General features: G+C 39.7%; 1 protein-coding gene across 3 annotated transcripts in view; it reads right to left on the bottom strand.

Moving 5' to 3' along the window:
- ANAPC5 (anaphase promoting complex subunit 5) overlaps positions 1-21,405 on the bottom strand; it is a 38,375-nt gene extending 16,970 nt beyond the window's left edge. For 2 of the 3 annotated variants that reach the window (XM_067700911.1, XM_067700912.1), the window contains exons 1-7: positions 21,089-21,405; positions 18,096-18,175; positions 17,515-17,624; positions 16,457-16,649; positions 9,628-9,694; positions 2,583-2,684; positions 1,508-1,698 (exon numbers count right to left, since the gene is read on the bottom strand). In XM_067700911.1, coding sequence (XP_067557012.1) covers positions 1,508-1,698; positions 2,583-2,684; positions 9,628-9,694; positions 16,457-16,649; positions 17,515-17,624; positions 18,096-18,175; positions 21,089-21,295 — 950 coding nt within the window. In that variant the 5' untranslated portion in view covers positions 21,296-21,405. Of the gene's footprint in view, positions 1-1,507; positions 1,699-2,582; positions 2,685-9,627; positions 9,695-16,456; positions 16,650-17,514; positions 17,625-18,095; positions 18,176-21,088 lie in introns of those variants that run through there. The other variant, XM_067700913.1, reaches the window with a different exon arrangement.
- Between the last annotated feature and the right edge of the window lie 4,054 nt (positions 21,406-25,459).

The following is a 25,459-nucleotide window of genomic DNA, read 5'->3' on the forward strand; positions in this document are numbered from 1 at the left end:
GAAATTCATCAACAGATTAATTACTTGTATCTAGCAGACTGCATACAAATTTCCAAACCCTAGGGCAAGCTGTGTGTAACACAGAGATAGGTTACTGGCAAATATTACAAATGGTGCTGCTATTTATTATGAGTACATAAAACATGAAAGGCCCTGATCAAAGAGATTATTAAAGCTGGGCAGAAAAAAAGAAGTTGACTCTTAAAAGATAATATGGAATCTCACAAAATCATGAAGTTCAGAGTACCCTTAAACATTTTTTGGTTCAAGTATCAATCTGACACTTGGATTCCCTTAATGTCACCCTTGCTGCACACATGAGCACTCTGCTGACACCTTTCTCAGAGGGTTCCATACAAGGAAACCTCCTCCTTATAAGGAGCAAAAATGTTTTGCCCTTTAACTTGCACTTACCAGCTCCCTATCTTCTCTAGTAGTCACACCCTCGATCAATCTAAGCCCTTTTCACATGACCTTCACTACAGGAAGATGTCAAACACATGCTTGGCTAAATCATTTCTTTTCCAGGCTAAACATTCTCACATCCTTCCCACACTATTTATATGACATGGCTTTGAATGCCTCCAGTAAGGCTGTCCCCCCAACAAGCTCCAGCTTGTCTATGTCCCTTTTAAAATGTGACAACCAGAAGTTAATAGAATTTCCTGGTTGTTGCCTGGGCCATAGAGCAAGGGGTAGAAGTCTCAATTCTTGAATTTGGAACACTATACTTCCATTAACACACTCTAGTCTCTATTCAAAGATGCCTGTGGCAGAAACCATATTTTTCTTAAATGGGAAAAAGCCACAGGGGAGGCAGAGAGACTCTTTCAATTAGTAATTTCCTACCTTTTCACCATTATTCATTCACATTATTTCATTATTTCCAAAATAGCCTCCATATTTTGAAAGCTTTTATCCTCTTAAGTCTTTACTAAATAATAACTGATCAATTTCCAATTTTTATTTATTAAAATCACAGGCATATCTTAGCAATGGCATAAGTCATTGTCACGCACTGAGCTGCCTGAATTCCAACCAAAAGCACAAACGTGACGTTCGGTAAGCCACGCAGTCTTTTATGCAGTAAAGATACAACTTCCTTTTGGCTTTTTGAAATACTGAAAATAACTTTTACATCCCCATTATTACCTCTGAAAAATCCTGTTGGGAATCTCTGGCCTAATGACCTAATTTCCTTTTAATTCAGTGGCCGTTATTCTTAGAAGTAAAGAAAGAAAGAGGCCGTGTACTTGGATGGTAATGCTAAATAGTGACACCAGGGGGCAGACTCTTTGGGCAGAAGGTTTTCATTAACTTCTGTTCACTGCAAAAACCTTCCTTCTTTAGAAGTTATTGACAATTCCAGGTTGAACAGGCTCTTTCTTTTCTCCTTTTCCTTCTTCTTTTTTTTTTAATACAGCATATTAAAAAGAAAATACATCTCAATTAACATTTGAGAGATAATTTCTTCAATTTCCGCATGAACAAAAGTCTATAAGCTTACTAGTGACCAAAGCGGCAGTGCAGGGCAGCCAGGTTCAGAGCAGCGTATCTCAAGCTCCGGCCATAGCCCTCTTCCCCATTACTTTTGCTTTCGGCTCCAGTAAGAATCAGGCGGTCAAAATAATGAAGGAGGCTGTGTGTTGAACTGAAAACATCTTGGACCCGGAGGTTGTTTAAGTAGCTGAGGTAGTGCTAAAAGAAGAAACAATCAACATATTTTAAATGCTCTGCTTCCTCTTGTGTAATAATAATTCAGAGAGTTCCACTGGCTGCAAACACCTGTGTATCCCCTACCATTTTAACAAGATGGTCATAGTTTAGCTTAATCTTTTCCCCACAGGCAGGGTTAAATAGGCTTAAGGTACATTAGCTGGTTTGGGTACACTTTCCCCCCAGAAGGTGTACCCAAACGAAAAAAGGGAATTCCATTAGAATTTGTGTCAGAGTTTTATCCTGAATATTCATCCACTACGCCACTGGTTATATTAGGATCCATGGGTGATACGTCAGGATGGAGGGGGAATCACCTAGCTCAGGCATTAAGGAACAGTGTGAGTACAAAACTAAAGATCTTAAAACTTGAATTCAGAGCTTCCCTGGTGGCGCAGTGGTTAAGAATCCGCCTCCCAATGCAGGGGACACGGGTTCAAGCCCTGGCCCGGGAGGATCCCACATGCCACAGAGCAACTAAGCCCATGCGCCACAACTACTGAGGCTGCGCTCTAGAGCCCACGAGCCACAACTACTGAGCTTGCATGCCGCAACTAATGAAGCCCACGCATCTAGAGCCCATGCTCTGCAACAAGAGAAGCCACCACAATGAGAAGCCCACGCACCACAACAAAGAGTAGCCCCCGCTCGCTGCAACTAGAGAAAGAAATCCCCCCGGGGCCAGTAGGGGTGGAGGTGGGAGGGAAAGCTTTGCAACCTAGGCTGAGTCCTTTAAGTGCCAACAACATGATTTCTTTCCAAGAACCTGGGTCATTCGGCCAATCCTCATTTGCACGACTACTCAATAGGAAGAACAGTCTTGTCCCTGCTTTCCAACTTAGCAACAAATTCTGGAAAAGACTCACCGCTTCAGCAAAATCAGGATTAAATTTCAACAAGTTGTTCAACTCTTTCTGCAAAGAAGCTGGAGTGAGGGCTTTAGTCTCATCATTCTTTAACAAAGAAGCCTGAAATTTAAAAATGACTACTCAGTAGAAAGAAATGACCAATAAACATATGGACATGTATACTAAATAGCATCATCTGATTACTTTTTTTTCTGCACCTACACTCTCCTCTTGACCATGCAGAACACTGTTTCCTCTTCCTGGAATTCTAAGCTTCCCAACGACCCATCCACATAGTCTTCCATGCAAACTCCTGCTCAGTCTTCAGGGCCCAGTTTAGATTTCAGCCACCTGCTTCTATCACCTTCTAAACTAGATAAGGTCCTGTAAGTACCGACATGCTCCCACAAGCGCCCTGCACTAACCCTTCCTGCAGTACTTATCAAATTATATTAAAAGTACCAGCTGACCCCACCCCCAGACTGTAAGTGCCTTTAAGGCAGGAAGTATGTATATCCAGCCTGGCAAAGGGAGATGCACACTTGCCCTACTCCTGGTTATCTGTTTCATATGGATGGTACCAGCAATGATTATATAAAATATGTAGAAAATGACTTCTAAATTAATGATTAGTACTTAACTGGGTTATGGACTCTTCAATTTTAGCTAGACAAATTTTTCTTTATGAATAATAATAATTTCTAATTATATTTGAATTCATTATATCATTATAGAAGATTCCAAAAATATGGAAAAGCATACAGAAGAAAACAAAAATCATCTGCAATCCTTCCACCCAGAAATAACACTATTTTTTTGTCAGTGTATCTCATTCCAGTCTTTTTTCTGTGTGTGTGTGTGTGTATGTATGTGTTTATACATATATATACGCATACTTTTTTAACAAAGTTAGAATATATCATTTTATTACCTGCTTTTTTCATGTAATAATATATTATAAATTTGTCTCATCATCAAATGGGCTTTGAAACTACAATTTTTTAAGCAAAAGTATTAACCCTTTGTCATACGTATTGCAACTCTTTTTCCCGTTTTGTTGTTTGAGTTTTAATTTTGTTAGAACATGTACTGACATGTAGATGTTTTTCATTTTTATGCTGAAAAATCAAATGATCTCCTACGTGTTTTCTTCCACAGCTTTTCTGTTTAGAAAGTCCTTCCCCACCCAGAGATCAGTTAAAAGTTAATATGTAACATTCACAGAGGGATGGACAGGATGAAAAGGCAGAGGGCTATGTACCAGATGAAGGAACAAGATAAAACCCCAGGAAAACAACTAACTGAAGTGGAGACAGGCAACCTTCCAGAAAAAGAATTCAGAATAATGATAGTGAAGAAGATCCAGGACCTCGGAAAAAGAATGCAGGCAAAGATCGGGAAGATGCAGGAAATGTTTAACAAAGATCTAGAAGAATTAAAGAACAAACAAACAGAGATGAACAACACAATAACTGAAATGAAAAATACACTAGAAGGAATCAGTAGCAGAATAACTGAGGCAGAAAAACGGATAAGTGACCTGGAAGACAGAATGGTGGAATTCACTGCTGTGGAACAGAATAAAGAAAGAAAAAATGAGAAGAAATGAAGACATCCTAAGGGACATCTGGGACAACATTAAACACAACAACATTTGCATTATAGGGGTCCCAGAAGGAGAAGAGAGAGAGAAAGGACCCAAGACAATATTTGAAGAGATTATAGTTGAAAATTTCCCTAACATGGGAAAGGAAATAGCCACCCAAGTCCAGGAAGTGCAGAAAGTCCCATACAGCATAAACCCAAGGAGAAACACACCGAGACATGTAGTAATCAAATTGGCAAAAATTAAAGACAAAGAAAAATTATTGAAAGCAGCAAGGGAAAAACAACAAATAACATACAAGGGAACTCCCATAAGGTTAACAGCTGATTTCTCAGCAGAAACTCTACAAGCCAGAAGGGAGTAGCATGACATACTTAAAGTGATGAAAGGGAAGAACCTACAACCAAGATTACTCTACCCAGCAAGGATCTCATTCAGATTCGATGCAGAAATCAGAAGCTTTACAGATAAGGAAAAGCGAAGAGAATTCAGCACCACCAAACCAGCTCTACAACAAATGCTAAAGGAACTTCTCTAAGTGGGAAACACAAGAGAAGAAAAGGACCTACAAAAACAAACCCAAAACAATTAAGAAAATGGTAATAGGAACATACATATTAATAACTACCTTAAATGTGAATGGATTAAATGCTCCAACCAAAAGACACAGGCTTTCTGAATGGATACAAAAACAAGACCCATATATATGCTGTCTACAAGAGACCCACTTCAGACCTAGGGACACATACAGACTGAAAGTGAGGGGATAGAAAAAGATATTCCATGCAAATGGAAATCAAAAGAAAGCTGGAGTAGCAATCCTTATATCAGATAAAATAGACTTTAAAATAAAGAATGTTACAAGAGACAAGGAAGGAGACACTACATAATGATCAAGGGATCAATCCAAGAAGAAGATATAACAATTATAAATATATATGCACCTAACATAGGAGCACCTCAATACATAAGGCAACTGCTAACAGCTATAAAAGAGGAAATCGACAGTAACACAGTAATAGTGGGGGATTTTAACACCTCACTTACACCAACGGACAGATCATCCAAACAGAAAATTAATAAGGAAACACAAGCTTTAAATGACACGACAGACCAGATAGATTTAATTGATATTTATAGGACATTCCATCCAAGAACAGCAGATTACACTTTCTTCTCAAGCGCGCACGGAACATTCTCCAGGATAGATCACATCTTGGGTCACAAATCAAGCCTCGGTAAACTTAAGAAAACTGAAATCATATCAAGCATCTTTTCTGACCACAACGCTACGAGATTAGAAATCAATTACAGGGAAAAAAACATAAAAAACACAAACACATGGAGGCTAAACAATACGTTACTGAATAACCAATAGATCACTGAAGAAATCAAAAAACACCTAGAGACAGATGATAATGAAGACACGACAATCCAAAACCTATGGGATGCAGCAAAAGCAGTTCTAAGAGGGAAGTTTATATTAATACAAGCCTACCTCAAGAAACAAGAAAAATCTCAAATAAGCAACCTAACCTTACACCTAAATGAACTAGAGAAAGAAACAAAACCCGAAGTTAGCAGAAGGAAAGAAATCATAAAGATCAGAGCAGAAATAAATGAAATAGAAACAAAGAAAACAATAGCAAAGATCAATAAAACTAAAAGCTGGTTCTTTGAGAAGATAAACAAAACTGATAAACCATTAGCCAGACTCATCAAGAAAAAGAGGGAGAGGACTCAAATCAATAAAATTAGAAATGAAAAAGGAGAAGTTACAACAGACACCACAGAAATACAAAGCATCCTAAGAGACTACTACAAGCAACTCTATGCCAATAAAATGGACAACCTGGAAGAAATGGACAAATTCTTAAAAAGTATAACCTTCCAAGACGGAACCAGGAAGAAATAGAAAATATGAACAGACCAATCACAAGTAATGAAATTGAAACTGTGATTAAAAATCTTCCAACAAACAAAAGTCCAGGACCAGATGGCTTCACAGGTGAATTCTACCAAACATTTAGAGAAGAGCTAACACCCATCCTTCTCAAACTCTTCCAAAAATCTGCGGAGGAAGGAACACTCCCAAACACATTCTATGAGGCCACCATCACCCTGATAACAAAACCAGACAAAGGTACTACAGAAAAAGAAAATTACAGACCAATATCACTGATGAATATAGATGCAAAAATCCTCAACAAAATACTAGCAAACAGAATCCAACAACACACTAAAAAGATCATACATCATGACCAAGTGGGATTTATCCCAGAGATGCAAGGATTCTTCAATATACACAAATCAATCCATGTGATACACCATATTAACAAATTGAAGAATAAAAACCATATGATCATCTCAATAGATGCAGAAAAAGCTTTTGACAAAATTCAACACCCATTTATGATAAAAACTCTCCAGAAAGTGGGCATAGAGAGAACCTACTTCAACATAATAAAGGCCATACATGACAAACCCACAGAGAACATCATTCTCAATTGTGAAAAACTGAAAGCCTTTCCTCTAAGATCAGGAACAAGACTAGGATGTCCTCTCTCACCACTATTATTCAACATAGTTTTGGAAGTCCTAGCCACGGCAATCAGAGAAGAAAAAGAAAAAAAAGGAATACAAATTGGAAAAGAAGAAGTAAAACTGTCACTGTTTGCAGATGACATGATACTATACATAGAAAATCCTAAAGATGCCACCAGAAAACTACTAGAGCTAATCAATGAATTTGGTAAAGTTGCAGGATACAAAATTAATGCACAAAAATCTCTTGCATTCCTATACACTAATGATGAAAAATCTGAAAGAGAAATTAAGGAAACACTCCCATTTACCACTGCAACAAAAAGAATAAAATACCTAGGAATAAACCTACCTAGGGAGACAAAAGACCTCTATGCAGAAAACTGTAAGACACTGATGAAAGAAATTAAAGATGATACCAACAGATGGAGAGATATACCATGTTCTTGGATTAGAAGAATCGATATTGTGAAAATGACTATATTACCCAAAGCAATCTACAGATTCAATGCAATCCCTATCAAATTACCAATGGCATTTTTTTTACAGAACTAGAACAAAAAATCTTAAAATTTGTATGGAGACACAAAAGACCCCGAATAGCCAAAGCAGTCTTGAGGGAAAAAAACAGAGCTGGAGGAATCAGACTCCCTGACTTCAGACTATAGTACAAAGCTACAGTAATCAAGACAATATGGTACTAGCACAAAAACAGAAATATAGATCAATGGAACAGGATAGAAAGCCCAGAGATTAACCCACGCACCTGTGGTCAACTAATCTAAGACAAAGGAGGCAAGGATATACAATGCAGAAAAGACAGTCTCTTCAATAAGTGGTGCTGGGAAAACTGGACAGCTACATGTACAAGAATGAAATTAGAACACTTCCTAACGCCATACAGAAAAATAAACTCAAAATGGATTAGAGATCTAAATGTAAGACTGGACACTATTAAACTCTTAGAGGAAAACATAGGAAGAACACACTTTGACATTAATCACAGCAAGATCTTTTTTGATCCACCTCCTAGATTAATGGAAATAAAAACAAAAATAAACAAATGGACCTAATGAAACTTAAAAGCTTTTGCAAAGCAAAGGAAACTACAAACAAGACGAAAAGACAACCCTCAGAATGGGAGAAAATATTTGCAAACGAATCAACGAACAAAGGATTAATCTCCAAAATATATAAACAGCTCATGCAGCTCAACATTAAAAAAGCAAACAACCCAATCAAAAAATGGGCGGAAGACCTAAATAGACATTTCTCCAAAGAAGACATACAGATGGCTAAGAAGCACATGAAAAGCTTCTCAACATCACTAATTATTAGAGAAATGCAAATCAAAACTACAATGAGGTATCACCTCACACCAGTTAGAATGGGCATCATCAGAAAATCTACAAATGACAAATGCTGGAGAGGGTGTGGAGAAAAGGGAACCTCTTGCACTGTTGGTGGGAATGTAAATTGACACAGCCACTATGGAGAACAGTATGGAGGTTCTTTAAAAAACTAAAAATAGAATTACCATATGATCCAGCAATCCCACTACTGGGCATATACCCAGAGAAAACTATAATTCAAAAAGACACATGCATCCCAATGTTCATTGCAGCACTATTTACAATAGCCAGGTCATGGAAGCAACCTAAATGCCCATGGACAGACGAGTGGATAAAGAAGATGTGGTACATATACACAATGGAATATTACTCAGCCATAAAAAGGAACGAAACTGGGTCATTTGTAGAGACATGGATTAATCTAGAGACTGTCATACAGAGTGAAGTAAGTCAGAAAGAGAAAAACAAATATCGCATATTAACACATATATGTGGAACCTAGAAAAATGGTACAGATGAACCAGTTTGCAGGGCAGAAATTGAAACACAGATGTAGAGAACAAACGTATGGACACCAAGGGGGGAAAGCGGCGGAGTGGGAGGGGTGGTGTGATGAATTGGAAGATTGGGATTGACATGTATACACTTATGTGTATAAAATGGATGACTAATAAGAACCTGCTATATAAAAAAATAAATGAAATTCAAAAAAAAAGTTAATATGTAGTTCCTCCTGGTCTAATTATAACCTTAAATGTTTATAGTTAAGCCTGTAATCCACCTGTAAAGTACTGAGGTGCAAAGATGAGGTGAAGATCCAGGTCTATTTTCTCCTCTACAGTTAACCAATTGTCTAGATGAGTTTTTCAATCTGTTTAGTATTCATCTGTAGGAGTGATTCTATCACCTGCATCTAGATCTAAACATTACATCTTTCTGCAGAAAGAAAATTAATAACAAAAATAGGGAAAACTAGAAAAGTAGAGCAAAAATCAAAATTCTATGCTGAAAATAACATGGGAGAAAAACATCCAGCTTATATTACCAAAAAAAGGAAAAAGTATGGCTCAAAAACACCAGTAAGAAATGTCTGGGGTAAAAGTGTACCCATGCTTGCAACTTGAAATGTATCAAAAAATAAGATGAAATGGTGGCTATATGGGTAGATATATGATAAACGGAGCAAAATATTAATTGCAGGATCTAGATGATGGATATATGGGTATTCACTATATAATGCTTTTCAATTTGTATTTCTGTTTGAAAATGTCCATGATAAAGTGTTGGGGAAAAGGGAAGTAGGTCTTCTAAATCACACTTTTGGGCTGTGTTAGTCACACACCATTAATAAATGAACACGCATTATGACCCTAACAGAGAAATAAAATCACACAGAAAATAGGAAGGGACACATAGCTACAACTGTATTGTCAGTAAAGAAAAAATGACCAAGAATAAGAATAATGCTGCTTCACTAATAAACCTACTCACATAACAAACATGTCATGACATATAATGTCACAGGATTAAAAAAAAATTCATGACCAATTACAGAACATACCTGTTGAGAAAGAAAAAATTCTGCTTGTTTTTGGGACAGAGGCCCACTGCAAGATACCTCCTCTTCTCTGGAAAAAAAAAATAATAATAATAATAATGAATTACACAACAGTGAAAATGATAATGCTTTACAAAGTCAAATAGATTCTTCATCAGAAAAGTTTAAAAACTTTTAAAATTAATTCCCTCTTCTCAGGAATAGAAAAGACATGCTTAAAAAGTGATGTTGAATGACCTGCCGAAGTTCACATGATATAATTATGGACAGATGTAGACTTCGACTGTACATAGCCTCCAGCATGATCTTTCTAAAATGCAAGTCTATCGTCCCTGATTTAAAGTGCTCCTGTGGTATCTCATCACCTTCCAGAATAAAGTCTGCACTGCTTAGCAGGGCAGGTGCAATGCTTCCTGAGTGCTCCTACCTCTCTCCTCTGCCTTCTCTTTCTTACCCACACCCCAGCCCTGATGAACTCCTTACAATCTCCTATCATGCCAAGATGCCCCCCTGCTTCCTCAACCTGCAGGGCCCATTTTCCATCCACTGTTGCACTGTTGTACCATCCATCATTCAAGAATACCTCAAGTGTCATATCCTCCAAGAATCTCTCCTGACATCTCTCATTTGAGCTCCCACTGTCTCCCAGAGATAGGGATCACTGCATCTAGCACTGCCACACTGGCTGTTCTTACTTATATTTGTATATGAACACCCAGTCCCCCAGGCACACAATGGGCACTCAGAGTTTGAGAAATGAATGAATAAAAAGTCTCTAACTCCTCGCTACACATATAAGATGGTGCTGTATTCCAGAACAAGAAAAAGAGGTGTTATCTAAGAAATAACCATTTGCCTGGAAGTTTAGATCACACAGAACCAACAAATAAGAAATATACTGATATAAATCTAGACTTGAGAAATCTATACATGCACAGTCTTACTTTTGAGAGCAAAGTATGAATAATACCCTTTTGCCACATGACTCTGAATAAATGGCTTCTCTATACAGGATTACAATAAGTAGAAAAATCAATATTTACTCATCAATAATATTTTTATAAGCACTCTGTGTCTAATACAGCAGTTCTCAAACTGTTTCATGTAAACAATATGTAAACAGGTATTCCAAAAGAAAACGAAATGCTGCTGAGGTTAAATCACTTGGGGAAAGCTGTACACCCTCTCTTCCCTGGGAGATTCATGATACACATTAGAGAAATCCAACAGAGAGACACTTTATTCACTTTTGTTTAATGTACCATTTACCAAACTCATCTGAATGAAGAATCCTTTCCTCACATCTCTCAAGAAGCACTGGTGTTCCACAGAAAACACTTTGGGAAGAGCTGCTCTGATATTCTCTTGGTTACGTTTCTGATACAAAGCAGCAAGCATATCAGATTCTATAGGTATCGGAGCTGCCAAGGACCAGCCCTGACCAGCATAACAAAGATCAGCGAAACAACAGTGACCTGGAGGGAAATGGAAAGAAAATTCACAGGCCAAGTTCTCAAGTGGAAAACAGCTAAATGTCTGGGCAATAAGAAGCCCTTTTCTCTTAACATACCCTTCAAAGAAAGTAAGCCCAAGGCTTGAAATAAATATGACTGTACACAAAAAGGCTAGAGACAGACAAGGATCTGATAGAAATGGGACACACCACTCCCGGTCCCACCCTCCTCTAAGGTCCATGATGCTCACTGTTACCAAATGCTTTATTTACTTAAACCCTTCCCCCAAAAAAGACTTGAGGTAGCTTATAACACAGGACACAAGAACAATAAGGTTAATAAAACAGAAAGAGAAAACCAGAATCACATAAAACGAAATTGCTGCAAATTAAGGCAAACACATTTGCTATAAATGAAGATCAAGTTTGGCTCTGGCTTCCATGGTGGCAACAGTGGCCGACGTGAACAAGCTTGGAAACAGCAAGTAAAAATACCATGGCCCAAACCATCCTTTTACTGACTCCTTCTTTGCCTCCTCAGGACCTCAAACACATGCCAGAGAAAGTAACTCTTAAAAAGCCACAAAGGGGGACTTCCCTGGTGGTCCAGTGGCTAAGATTCCATGCTCCCAACGCAGGGGGCCCAGGTTCGATCCCTGGTCAGGGAGCTAAACCCCGCATGCCGCAACTAAAAGCCTCGCATGCCGCAACTAAAGGTCCTGCACGTGGCAACAAAGATCCCGAGGGCCACAACTAAGACCCAACACAGCCAAATAAATAAATTAAAAAAAAAAAAAAAGCCACAAATGTATTCAACTTTGGAAGGGGGTTACTCCTTTAGGAAAAGGACTCAAGTATACCTTGTTTATGAATCCCATTACCAGTTGAAACAGAACTTTAAACTTACAAGTGCTATACATCAAAGGCATTTAACCTGGGTCCACGGATGGGCTTTAGGAGCCCATGAACCTTGTAAAACTGCAAAATATGCATTTTTAATGTGGGGATAGTACATGGCATTCATCAGATTCTCAAAAGGACTCTGGAAACTCCTCTAAAGGGCTCAAATCACCCACTATAACTGAAATTTTTAAATATATAACATAGGATTAAACAATCAACAAACTGGGGTGTTTATGTACTTGCAATGCATAAAACACAAGTCTAGGTCCCCCAAGAAAATGTCTTAATGGGCTTACAGTCTTGGTGAGGGTTAAGACCAGCACATGTGAAAAGATGGCAATAAACAATAAATACCAAGAATTAATATGATCTCTGCACTTAGAAGAGGGAGAAATCACTCCAGCTGAAGTGGTGAGGACCCTGAAAGTTGGCAAGGAGTGAAGAAATGACAAGGAAGGAAGAAGGCATTCCAGGAAAGGAAACCAAAAGATGCAGAATGGGAAAATGCCTGGCCTGTCAGAGGGATACAAGCACACCTGGCTGGCTGGGGTAAAGGATCCAAGTTGAGGAACAGAAATTAAAGGTCAGAAAGGTCAACTGTGGAAGGCCTCAAATACCAGGCTGGGAGAATTTGTGAACCTCTGGAGACTTCTGAGCAGGGTGATGACAAGACAAAAGCAGGGGAGGGGAAGGACTGAGATTGGGAACAGTTACTAACACCGAGGAGGCCATGAGGACCTGAACCCTTCTGAGGTGTGTGACCGGAGAAGTGATCCAACCCCTCCTCCCGACTTGTGTGCTCAGGCCACACTGTCCTCCGTCTGTCCCTCCAATATGTCAGCTTGTCCCGTCTTGGGCTGTGAGTCTGCATGTGTTCTGGCAACTCTTCTCAGGGCTGGCTCCTTCGTCACCTAGCTCCCAGTCTTAAAGGGCCCTTCCCTGACAGCACCCCACAGTTATTCTGTATCCCTGTGTCCCAGTCATTCCTTTCCTGCACTGACACTCTCTGAAATTACATTAGTTGTTAATTTAGTTACCTCTCGATTACCTGACCCTCCCACATAACTCCATGAGGACGGGGACTTTCTCCTCTGCGCTGACAGCATAGCAGCTAGCATAGTGCTTGGCACACCAGAACCACTGAATAAGTATGTGCTGAATAAATTAATGAATTTGGGAGATTTATATTAAATCACTGGCAAGTGAAGAAATGCCAGAGAACTTCTACTTTTGTTAGGTCTTTTTAGAAGCACAGAGAAGATGTAGCTCCAGCAGCTTGCAGACTAGTAGCCTCCACTGCAAACTCACAAGGTGTAACCCTGTAAGCCCCCCTCTCTTATTGCAGGAAACAAATGCTGCCTGTAGCAACAACGAGTAAATGAAAAGCTGAAGCTAAATGTCAGTCTGTACTTTCTTCTGTAATTGGATTTTTAAAAAACACCTGATAAACATTCATTCACTGAATATTCCCTCCCTTCTAAGTTAACAGGTGGGCCCCCCTTTTTCAAACAGTAGTTATTTCATTGTAGGATGGGAGATTTGCAAGCTAGTCAATGTTACTCTGGGCTTTCTAATTTTAATACAAATTTCTAGGGCAAGAAAAATAATTTCCCTGAAGAAAGCAAGACCTAAAAACATTCCAATAACTAAGAAAGGAAGGGAGGGAGGGAAGGAGGGCAGAAAGAAAGGAAGAAAGGAAGGAAGAAAATGAAAGGGCTAAAGTGAGAAGCCTCTCATAATGCAATAGAACACTAGAAAAGAACACAAAAAGAAAAAAATGAAATTTTCCTTTTTAAAAGAATCAAGAAATGTATGTAAATACACATTATGAAATTTTAAAAATCCTGTAACAAGTCAAAATCATCTCTGTTTGGACAAAGAATTATAATACTTAAGTAGAATAATATTTAAATAATACATTTCTTCTATTTCAGTGATGAAATTCAGTTTACTAAATGCACACTATTTTCTGAAACCATACACCTTAACAGTATACACACTATTATTACACACAAATGAATTCTTAGATTAGAATAAAAAGAAAACGATGCAGTTAGACCTAATTAAATCAGATTAATTTAGGAGAAAGTCAAACCTAAATAAGAAAAGTTTGAATTTTAACATTTCTGAAGAACTGACATTCTGCTACTTTAAGCATATAAAGCAGCTAGGACAAAGATTACATTGTTTCCTGGAGCCCTTCCTCAGGGGAATTAAACAAAAGAGAAATTAGAGAAGAAGAATAGTGAATATTTGTCAAATGTTTAAAGGCACAGTTGTAAACACTTCATATAGATTTATCATTTAATTCTCAAAATAACCTTCTGAGGAGGTGACATGAGCCCCATTTTGCAGATGAGAAAACTGAGGTACAGAGAGGGTGACTTGCCCAAGGTCTTAAGGGAATAAGTGGAGGAGCCAGAATTCAAATCCAGGGGTCTGACTCCAGGGCCAGACTCAACCCTACAAGGTTCTGCCTTTCCACTAGATGAGAAGCCTCTTTGAGCAACTCTGAGTTTTTGGAAGTACTTACTGGTACTACAGTCTTCTTGCTCCCAGAGTGTGCTGAACAAATCACATAACTGTACAAAGGTCACTCATAGGAACTGCAGGGAAATATTCTCTGGCTACACACACAGACCTCCCCCAGCCCCCAAGGGGGTTAGCCAGCCTACATAGGGCAGGTGGGGCTTACTTCTCTCAGAGCTCTGAACACATTGTTACTTGTAGTGATCTGTTTGGGTGCCAGTCTTCCTCACCAGACTGTGGGCTCCCTGAGATCAGGAAATACAAAACACACACACACACACACACACACACACACACACACACACACACACACTTTATATGCTTTTCCCTCCAAATATAAGTAGTCTATTTGGGAGGTGATCCCAGGTAACAGCTGGGGAGAGGGGACGTGAGACAGTGAAGGGAAGTCAATACAAAGTGTTTTATGGGGCCAGTTACCAGTGTGGGCGATGAATAATGTGTTCTGATTCTCTGCATTCATTCATCCAACACATATTCACAGACATTACAAGCCAAGCACTGAGGAACATGAGGTGAAATATGACAGAGAAGGGTCTTAGCTCTTGAAGGGGTGCAAAGACAAATACAAATGAGTCTAAGTAAATAAATGCAAAAAGTTACTTAGTGAGGAGAGCTATGGAAGAAATAAAGAAGTTGGAAGTATTTAGGATGAAGGTTACTTCAGACATGTGGTCAGGAAAGGCCTGTGTGAGGACACGGGAGCTGAGATCTGAACAGTGAAAGGGAGTGAACGGTGAAAGAGAGTGAGCGAGGTAAGAAGCCAGGGAGAGCCTGCGAGGCACCCTAAGGCAGACCTCGGCTTGGTATTGAAGAAACTGAAAGCAAGCCAGAGCAGACAGACTCTGACAGTGAATGGAAAGTAAGGAGAAAGAGGTAGGGAAGATGACAGGGGCCAGATCATGCAAGTAATGAGGCCACAGTAGCTCAGATTTCTGTCTAAATTCCATGTATAGTCAAGGAGGGTTTGGGGCATAAGAACACGTGGTGTGATTTACATCATAATGGTTCCCTTGGATGCTACAGGAAAAACTGATAGTAAGGAAACAAGAGTGGAGGCAAGGAAAGCAGTCGGGAGGCTAGAGCAGTCATCCAGGAAAGAGATTCGGTGCTTAGACCACAGGGGAAGCAGTGGCAATGGACAGAAGTGAACTAATTCCAAACATATTGAGGAGGAAGGATTGGCTGCATCTGCGGAAGGACTGGCTGCAGGGGTGAAGGAGGGGGAGGACACAGGGACATGCCTAGGCTTTGAGCTTAAACAACTAGGTGAGCAGTGGCACTACATCCCCAGGCTTAAACTTTAGCAGGCATTCAATAAATTTTCACTGAATTAATCAACTGTTAATTCACTGTGATATAATGAACACTACCACTCAGGGTCCCAGCAGAAAACAAATGGCATATTCAAATGGCGTAATTTGAGAAAAGTTTAATAAAGGGCCAGTTACAAAAATAGGGGCAGGGGATGGATAAGCCATAGCGGGTAATAAAGTTCCCAGGGCTGGTAATAGTGGGGCACCTTCTGCACCGGGCCTGGGAAACCTCCCCAGTTACTAGACCCCCGAGGTATGCAGAGCAGGCCACCTGACAGAGGCTGTGACCCTACTGCCAGCCCACCGTGACCCCGAAGGAAGGGAGTCAGTGAATCAACACCTTGACCTCACTCTCCTTGACCCTCTGGATCTCCCACCAGTGCCTCTCAATCAGAAGTTAGAAGGCAAGGAGATTACTGATGCAGCCCGTAAGGGTGAATTTCCTGGATCTGGAGGGACAAAAAGATGACAGCCAGCACATGAACTCTGGATGAATGAGTTCATCCAGAACGAGGATGAATGAGGATTTACTGCTGGATGAATGAGGATTTGCTGCTCCCGTAATGATGCTATTTCACAGGAAAGGGATTCCCGCCAGAAAAACCCAACTTACCTTATAGATACATCAAGTTCTTCTTTTTCCATTTTTCTTTCGCTCTCCTCTCTGCTGGCCGGTTCCATATCAGCATCCTCCACTGTCTTTTTCTCACCATTCTGGAAGTACTGCTGAAGGGCAGTGTACAGTTTAAACACTTGACTGAAAGAAAGCTTACTGTAGGCCAAGATCATGTGACGCAGAAATAAACCTATGAAACAAGACAGAGAGGAGGTGAAGGCATTAACTTGAAATCCAGGCTACAAAAAGTTGATGACTATTTGTTGCAGTTCTTCCTCCAAAATAATGAAAAAAAAAAAAGACACTTGCAGTTGCTGTTCCCCTCCGCATAGAACCTTCTTTTACCACCTTTTACGAAGCTGACTTTCTCTTTATATTCAAGCCTCAGTCCTCCCACCCGCACTCCACTCTTTATCCAGCCAATGTGTCCTTCCGTGACTGTTACAACATCTGAAGTGATCCTATTTGTTTACTTTCTACTGTCTGCCTGCTCCTCTGCCCACAACCACAAGAAAGCAATCTCCATAAGAGGAAGTTTCCAGTCTCTCTTAAAGTCCAGAGCCTGGCACATGGAAGATCAATAAATAACTGAGGGTAAGTAACATAAAAACTACCAGGAAAAAAATGCCAGATGGATGGAGTATGACTATACCGCTAACAGCAAAGCGTCAAGAAACTTCATATATACCCGCCTTATAAACTATATCAGTAATCTACTCTTACTTACCTCTCTTCATAAAAGTTTAGTTGGTGACCCTGACTCAGTCGTACAATGTGGACAAGTGAGCAGAGGACTGTGAGAAAGAGCTGAGGAACCCTAAAAGGCTCCACGACCAGGCTAATACTCTGACGACAGTAGACAAAACAGAAGATGCTTTTCCACAAGACAATTATTTAAACACAGGTCAAAATGGCAAGGCGATGAATACAAACTATAACATGTCCAACATCCCCACTGTATGTGCTCAGATACAGCAGATTAATGACAGATGTGATTTAAAGAGCAGTTCACTTCAGTGAAAATATTCTCTGCTCTCCTTAGAAGAACTTCATACCTACTACACTCGTTTTGTGAACCTCTGGTTCAGTTCCAGAAAAAGAATCTGAAAGGTCATCAAAAAATTGTTCCATATCCTTCAATTCGCCTTCAGCCATCAGTTTGATTCTGAACAAGAAAAATGAGGTGTGCATTTTAGGAAGGCCCTTTGAACATCTTCCCACATTTCATATTCCACAATCACCTAAAATAAATCTATTTTAAAAACAATTCAGAGATTCATATAAAATGGTGGCACACAAAACAAATTTGATAATCCAAAATGTCACTCCCATATTCTGAAAAGCATCATTGCTGATGTTTTCTTGATTATAAAACTTCTCAAAGTTACATATCAGCCAGTAAAAATGAAATTCTCTGCAATAGCTGAAAGGAGCAATGTAGATCTGTACAGAATAATAAATTTTTAAGCCGTATGTTTAATGCTATCCATTTTTCAAAAAAAATAAATACATGTACTTAAGAAAACAACCTAGAATAATAAAGGTTTTTTTTTAAGGAATTAATCACCATGTGCCCTCTTCTAATTTTTATCTACTTTGACATCTTTTCATATAAACAGAAGAAAATGAAGCTTACCTGATCTGTACTGAATTTGCCAGCTGAGGACAAGATTCTTCAATTAACTTGTAAAGTTTAGACAGCGTAATATCTGGGCCCTGGGTAAAGGAGAGATAGAAAGGTTACAGAAAAATTTTAAAAAGCTGGAGATTGATAAACATCTGCAACATGAATTCATTTATCAACCTCTCTGCTTTACAATCATTCCAAATATGAAATCTCAAATCAGGAAGAGAAAAAAACCTATCTGCATAAAACGCTAAAGTAATACTTCATATTTGCATAGCATTCTCTTTTAGTTGGAGGAATGACTTAAATGCAAAAAAAGCATAGAATCTGTAGTCTGAGGTTCCTTCCTTCTCAGTGTTGCAATCATGGCAAAGTTGTAGCCTCCCTGAGCCCTAGTTTCCTTCATCAGTGAGATGGAGATAATAATAACCTCCCTTGTTTGTGGCAAAGATTAGGTAAAATAATTCAAATTGTTTCGTAACCTGGAGAACATTATACAAACACAGGGGTCCTATTTTCCATAAACATAATCTCATTTGATCCTCCCCAAAACACTGTAAGGTAGGCAGTCATACTATGTGTCCAAGTCCATAAAAGGTACCACTAGAGACAGAGAGTATGCAACCTCAGCTATCAAGAAGGTTACAACCTAGCTGAGGTTTAAAACTAAACACTGAATATTTGGGGAACAGTAAGTTCAGTAGGTCAATTTTAGATGTGGATAACACAGCAATCCCACTTCTGGGGCAAGTATGTTCCATGTGCATTGTTTGAAATGAAGAAAAACTAAAAAGAACCTATAAGTCCGTGAATAAAGAGTTCATTTTTAATTTACAAATTTTAATATTAAAAGCATGAGTTAAATTATGTTTCTTTTCTTACTGTGGAAAACAATGCAGTCATTAAAAAGAATGAAGTAGATCTACTCAAATATGCTGACAAGAAAAGATCTCCAAGACTTGTTAAGTGAAAGGAATAAGCTGTAGAACAGAAGTAGCATTCATGTAAAAATAAAAAAAGGGAGAAATTAAAAGGATATATGTATATATACTTATAATCATATACAGATACACACAGCAAAAGGTCTAGAAAGATCCATTCTGAACTGTTGCTCAATAAATAGTTGAATGGGGCTTCCCTGGTGGAGCAGTGGTTAAGAATCCGCCTGCCAAGGCGGGAGACACGGGTTCGAGCCCTGGTCCGGGAAGATCCCACATGCCACAGAGCAACTAAGCCCGTGTGCCACAACTACTGAGCCCGCACGCCATAACTACTGAAGCCCGTGCTCCTAGAGCCCATGCTCCGCAACAAGAGAAGCCACCGCAATGAGAAGCCCACGCACTGCAACAAAGAGTAGCCCCTGCTCGCCACAACCAGAGAAAGCCCACGGGCAGCAATGAAGACCCAATGCAGCCAAAAATAAATTAATAAATAAATTTTATAAATAAATAAATAGTTGAATGAAGGAACATTAACTGTGATAATCTCTGAGAAGGAACAGGGTTAGAGGGCCTGCAGAAGAACCATAACCTTTCACTCCATCAATTTTAGCATCATTTAAAGTTTTTACAATGAATCTTCATGTATTAGTTGAGTAGTTAAAAATTAGCTAATTTTTAAAGCCAAACAATAAGCAAATAAGTAAAGGCTGGAATTTTGCTAGACGAATTCTATATACACATTGATTAAAACTACACAGTAGTGGGAGTTCCCTGGTGGCCTAGTGGTTAGGATTCCGGGTGTTCACTGCTGTGGCCGGCTTCAATCCCTGGTCAGGGAGCTGAGATCCTGCAAGCCATGCAGTGCAGCTCCGCCTCCCGCCCCCCGCCGCCAAAACAAAACAAAACAAAATAAACTACATGATAGTTAGCCAGGCAAAAAAACAGAAGGAGAATCCAAGACACAAAAAACAGCAAGAACAAAGGCAGAAAAACACATGAGCTAAGACACCAGAATTATTGTTTTGTTTCTTTTCTCTATCAAATTTTTTAGTATTATGACTTTTATTTGAATAATGGGGAAATGCACTTATAATAGTAATGTAGATAGGACTGGGAGCTGCAAGTTATGGGGAACCCACTACTTTTATTTAACTAACTGGGCAAGCCACTTAACCTGTGTCCTCAGTACCCCTTCTCCCCCTGCCCCATAAAAGGTGATGGATTAAAAAAAGCCCTTTATAAACTATACAGTACTAGGCTTTGGGGATACAAGGGTGAACAAAAATAGGACAAAGTAACGCCCTCATGTAGGTTACAGTCTAGTAGGGGAGAGAGACAGCACTCATATAATCACACAAATAAATGGAAAAGCCACAACTGATATAAGGGAAAGTGCATGCCCTATCCCTATGAGATTAAAATGAAAATAGCTAAAATTGACTGAGCATTTACCATGTGCCGTACACTGTAAAGTGTTCCCATGGATCTTCTAACTTAATACGGCCATCACATGACAGTTTCTATTATTGCTTTCATTTTACAGAGAGAAAGCAAAGACCCAAATAAGTTATGGAACTTGCCCAAGTCGCACAGTGGGTAAGTGGTGGAGCTACAACCTCAGTCTGCAAAATGAAATAAAACATGTAACGTGCTTAGTACACAGTAAGTGTTCAATCAATGTTGGCTGTTACTTTTATGTCATTGTTACCACTTATTACCGTCTTCTGGGGTACAGAGCCTGTAGCTGTGTCTCCAACGATCAGGCCTACATGTAAACTCATTCTACAGAAGACGGAAGATCTGAGAAAATAACTCTTCTCCCAGTCACTCAGCTAATAAATGCTGGAGCCAGATATAAACCTGCTCCCCAAAAATGAATGTAAAGTGACTGGTCCATCGTTAAGTACTCACTAAGTGTTAGCTGGTGGTATTAACTATATTTTTCGCGATACTACACGGCAGAGAGAGTGTCCGATGAACCCCCGTGCCCCCAACCAAGGAGCTGTCCGGCACAGAGCAGGTGCTTAGTAAGGGTTTGCTGAATGAGCAGGAGCCCCTCACCTGCAGCAGCGGCAGGAGCAGCTGGTTGAGCCTCCGCCGCTCCATGAGGCTAACGGCGCCCTCACCAGTGCGGCCCATCTCGTTCAGCAGCACCAGGACCGCGATTTTATACGGCGTCACCCAGTCCTTGATACCGAACACGTTGGCGTGCACCACCCCATTGGTCATCATGGGGTTGAAGTAGAGGCTCTCGTGGACGCTGGCCATGGCGCCCCAGGACTACGTCCAGGAGCCTTGGTGCGCACCGCGGCCAGGTTCCCGCTCCGAGCACGCCACCAACCGCCCTAGGCCTCCGCCCGCCGGCGCCGTATCCCAGGAAACTGGCATCCTCCCGACGGCACGCCGTCGGCCAATCAGAGAAACCAGACCAGAGCACGAGGGAGCGCTACAGCCAATCAAAATGCCTAGAAGTACTGTGGCGGGTGGGGCAAAGGCGGTGCACCTAAAGACTGAGTCCCTACAGAAACTATTGCGGAAGGAGAGCAGGTTCCCGCTCCACGTGGACTGGCACCGAGTGAAAGTGAGTCGAAGCTTTCGGGCAAGGTCTGAACAGCCAAGGGGGCTGCCCAGTTTGTTCATTTAATTTGAAAATAATTAAAATTAAATTCAAAAATGATTGCGTTTAAAAGCAAAGAAGTTAGGGAATTCTTTGGTGGTCCCATGGTTAGGACTCTGCGCTTCCACTGCAGAGGCTCGGGTTCCATTCCTGGTCGGGGAACTAAGATCCCGCATGCCGCGTGACACGGCCGTAAGTAAATAAATAAATAAATGTAATGGCAAGTCTGCCACTGAGAACAGCAACAAAAAAAGCAACGAAGTTAAACTTGCACCTTTAAAATTTGTATTTTATTCATTATGCTAATTTTTTAATTCAAAGTTTGGAAGTTTCATTTAGCTCTTTTTTTAATGCGCCCTGACAAAACTTATATGTGCCAGAGGAAATAGGTAGGAGGATAACACAAAAATAACAGTGGTTATCAATTATCTTATTCACCAGATATTTTGTTATCATCTAGTACGTGCTAGGTACTTAACTAGACGCTGGTAAAATAGTGATGAAAGAGACACTAGTTCAGACATAGACAAGCCATAAACAGGGACAACCATAGTAAGACTCCACACCCACTAGGATATCTGTAATAAAAAAGATGGACAATAACAAATGCTGGGGGCTTCCCTGGTGGCGCAGTGGTTGAGAGTCCGCCTGCCGATGCAGGGGACGCGGCTTCGTGCCCGGGTCCTGGAAGATCCCACATGCCTCAGAGCGGCTGGGCCCGTGAGCCATGGCCGCTGAGCCTGCGCGTCCGGAACCTGTGCTCCGAAACGGAAGAGGCCACAACAGTGAGAGGCCCGCGTACCGGGAAAAAAAAAAAAAAAATTTTGGAAAGGATGTGGAGACATTGAAACACGCATTCATTACGGATGGGAATGGAAAAGTTTGACGGTGCCTCAAAAAGCTAAACTTAGATTTGCCATACGACACAGCAGTTCCACTCCTATGTACATACCCAAGAGAATACAAATATATATCCACGCAAAATCTGTACACAAATGTTCACAGTAGCAGCATTCACAATAGTCAAAAGATGGATGCAACCCAAATGTACATCAGCTGATGAACGGATGAACAAAATGTGGTATATCCATATAATGGAATATTTTTCCTCCATAAAAAGGAATAAAGCACTGATACATGTTATAACATGTATGAACCTGGAAAACATTTTACTAAGTGAAAGAAGGCAATGCAAAAGACCACACATTGTGTGATTCCATTTATATGAAATGTCCAGAATAGGTAGATCCACAGAGATGAAAGCAGAGTAGTGGTTTCAGGGGGTAGGGGGTGGGGGAGAAAGTGCAGTACTGCTTAATGGGTATGGGGCCTCTTTTTAGGTGATGAAATTGTTTTGGAAGTTAGATAGAGGTGATAGTTGCACAACATTGTGAATGTGCTAAATGCCACTGAATTGTACATTTTATTTTATTTATTTATTTGTTTCTGGCTGTGCCGTGTGGCTTGTGAGATCTTAATTCCCCGACCAGGGATTGAACCCAGGTCCCGGCAGTGAAAACGCTGAGTCCTGACCACTGGACTGCCAGGGAATTCCTGAATTGTACATTTTAAAATGATGAATTTTGTTATTTGTATTTTACCTCAATTTAAAAAATTAATTGAGTTGATTTATCTCATTTTGCAATCATTATGACTGCATATCTATGTATTTATACGTGTAGAGTGTTATTGCAAATGAACCCGGCTGGGTTAAGGAACACATGGAAAAATCTGTCTCTTTAGTTCCTTCTTGCACGTACAAGATAGAGCCATATGGTCAATTTCCACTTTTTAATTGGTTTATCAGGTACATATTAATACTTACCCTTGTTATCCTGATCAGGATATATAGAACGTAAGTAGTTTTTCAGTAGAAAAACTGTAATAAAAGCATAATAGTTTAACAGCTTTAAAAATCACTATCCTGGGAATTCCCTGGTACGCCAGTGGTTAGGACTCGGCGCTTCCACTGCAGGAGGCACAGGTTTGATCCCTGGTCTGGGAACTAAGATCCCGCATGCTGCACTGTGTGGGCAAAAAAAAAGTGTCAAAATAACTTAAAAAAAAATCACTATCCTACCTTCAAATTAAACTGATATTGAACATTAATATGACACTGAATCTATTTTTAAATGTTTACATAACCATATATTTTTCAGATTATAAAGTAATTCATGCTTATTGTAGAAAACTTGGAAAATATAGGAAAGGAAAAAGCAGAAAAAGCAAAATTACCTATCATATCACAACTGAGTGATAATTTTGATGTCACCTCAGTATATTTTCCTTATATTTGGTCATTGCTGAATCTCCATACATACAGCAGCATCTGGCATATAATAGCCATACGATAAATATTTGTTAAATATATTAATGATTGGATCTTTGTTGAAAGTTAAACCAAGCAAATTTTACCATGAAATTAATTAAAGTATGTGTATAATTTTGTTGGCTTGATATCTTTTAATTTTCAAGTTTGCAATACTGAGGAAAGTACTACAAACAGATCCAAATCACAGAGCAGAGGTGGATACTCTAGGCCAAGAAACAGTCTCTTTAAAACCATCCAATAAGAATTCACTTCATTCACTGAAACATTTTATTACTTGAATATACTCAGCCACATCTCACATAGGAAGGCGATCTCCTTTGCTGATTTGAAAGCTACATTAACTTTTACTAGCCTCTGGTACATGGTTTGGATTGTCAAGACTTATTCTTCCCCAAAGCTGAGCTCATCAAAAGTAATGGAGAAGTCTTTTGATGGTGGATAAATTTTCCAGTGCCTTAGGGGAGAATGCTAATGAAAGACTGGTGGAAAAGATTCAACAGTCTAGATGCCAGTAAGAATATTCCTGATTCATGGTAAGAGGTCAAAATATAAACATGAATAGGAGTACAGAGGAAGTTTATTCCAGCCCTCACAGGTGACTTTGAGAGGTTCAAGACTTTAGTAAAGGACGTCACTGCAGATGTGGTAGAAATAGCAAGAAAACTAGAAATAGAGGTGGAGACTAAAGATGCGATTGAGTTACTGCAGTCTCATGATAAAACTTGAACGGCTGAGGAGTTTCTTCTCATAGTTTCTTTTTTTTTTTAGGTGAGGCCATGTCACCTGGGCCTGAGATCGTTTGGTTTATTTATTTTTTAAAGATTTATTTATTATTTTTTTTAGAATTTTATTTATTTTTTTATACAGCAGGTTCTTATTAGTCATCCATTTTATACGTATTACTATATATATCAATCCCAATCTCCCAATTCATCACACCACCACCGTCCCACCGCAGCTTTCCCCCTTGGTGTCCATACATTTGTTCTCTACATCTGTGTCTCTATTTCTGCCCTGCAAACCAGTTCATCTGTACCATTTTTCTAGGTTTCACATGTATACATTAATATACGATATTTGTTTTTCTCTTTCTGACTTCACTCTGTATGACAGTCTCTAGATCCCTCCACGTCTCTACAAATGACCCAATTTCGTTCCTTTTTATGGCTGAGTAATATTCCATTGTATATATGTACCACATCTTCTTTATCCACTCATCTGTCCATGGGCATTTAGGTTGCTTCCATGACCTGGCTATTGTAAATAGTGCTGCAGTGAACATTGGGGTGCATGTGTCTTTTTGAATTATGGTTTTCTCTGGGTATATGCCCAGTAGTGGGATTGCTGGATCATATGGTAGTTCTATTTTTAGTTTTTTAAGGAACCTCCATACTGTTCTCCATAGTGGCTGTTATCAATTTACATTCCCACCAGCAGTGCAAGAGGGTTCCTTTTTCTCCACACCCTCTCCAGCATTTGTCGT

The sequence above is a fragment of the Pseudorca crassidens genome, chromosome 12 (genome assembly GCF_039906515.1).
Source record: "Pseudorca crassidens isolate mPseCra1 chromosome 12, mPseCra1.hap1, whole genome shotgun sequence".
Lineage (NCBI taxonomy): Eukaryota > Metazoa > Chordata > Mammalia > Artiodactyla > Delphinidae > Pseudorca > Pseudorca crassidens.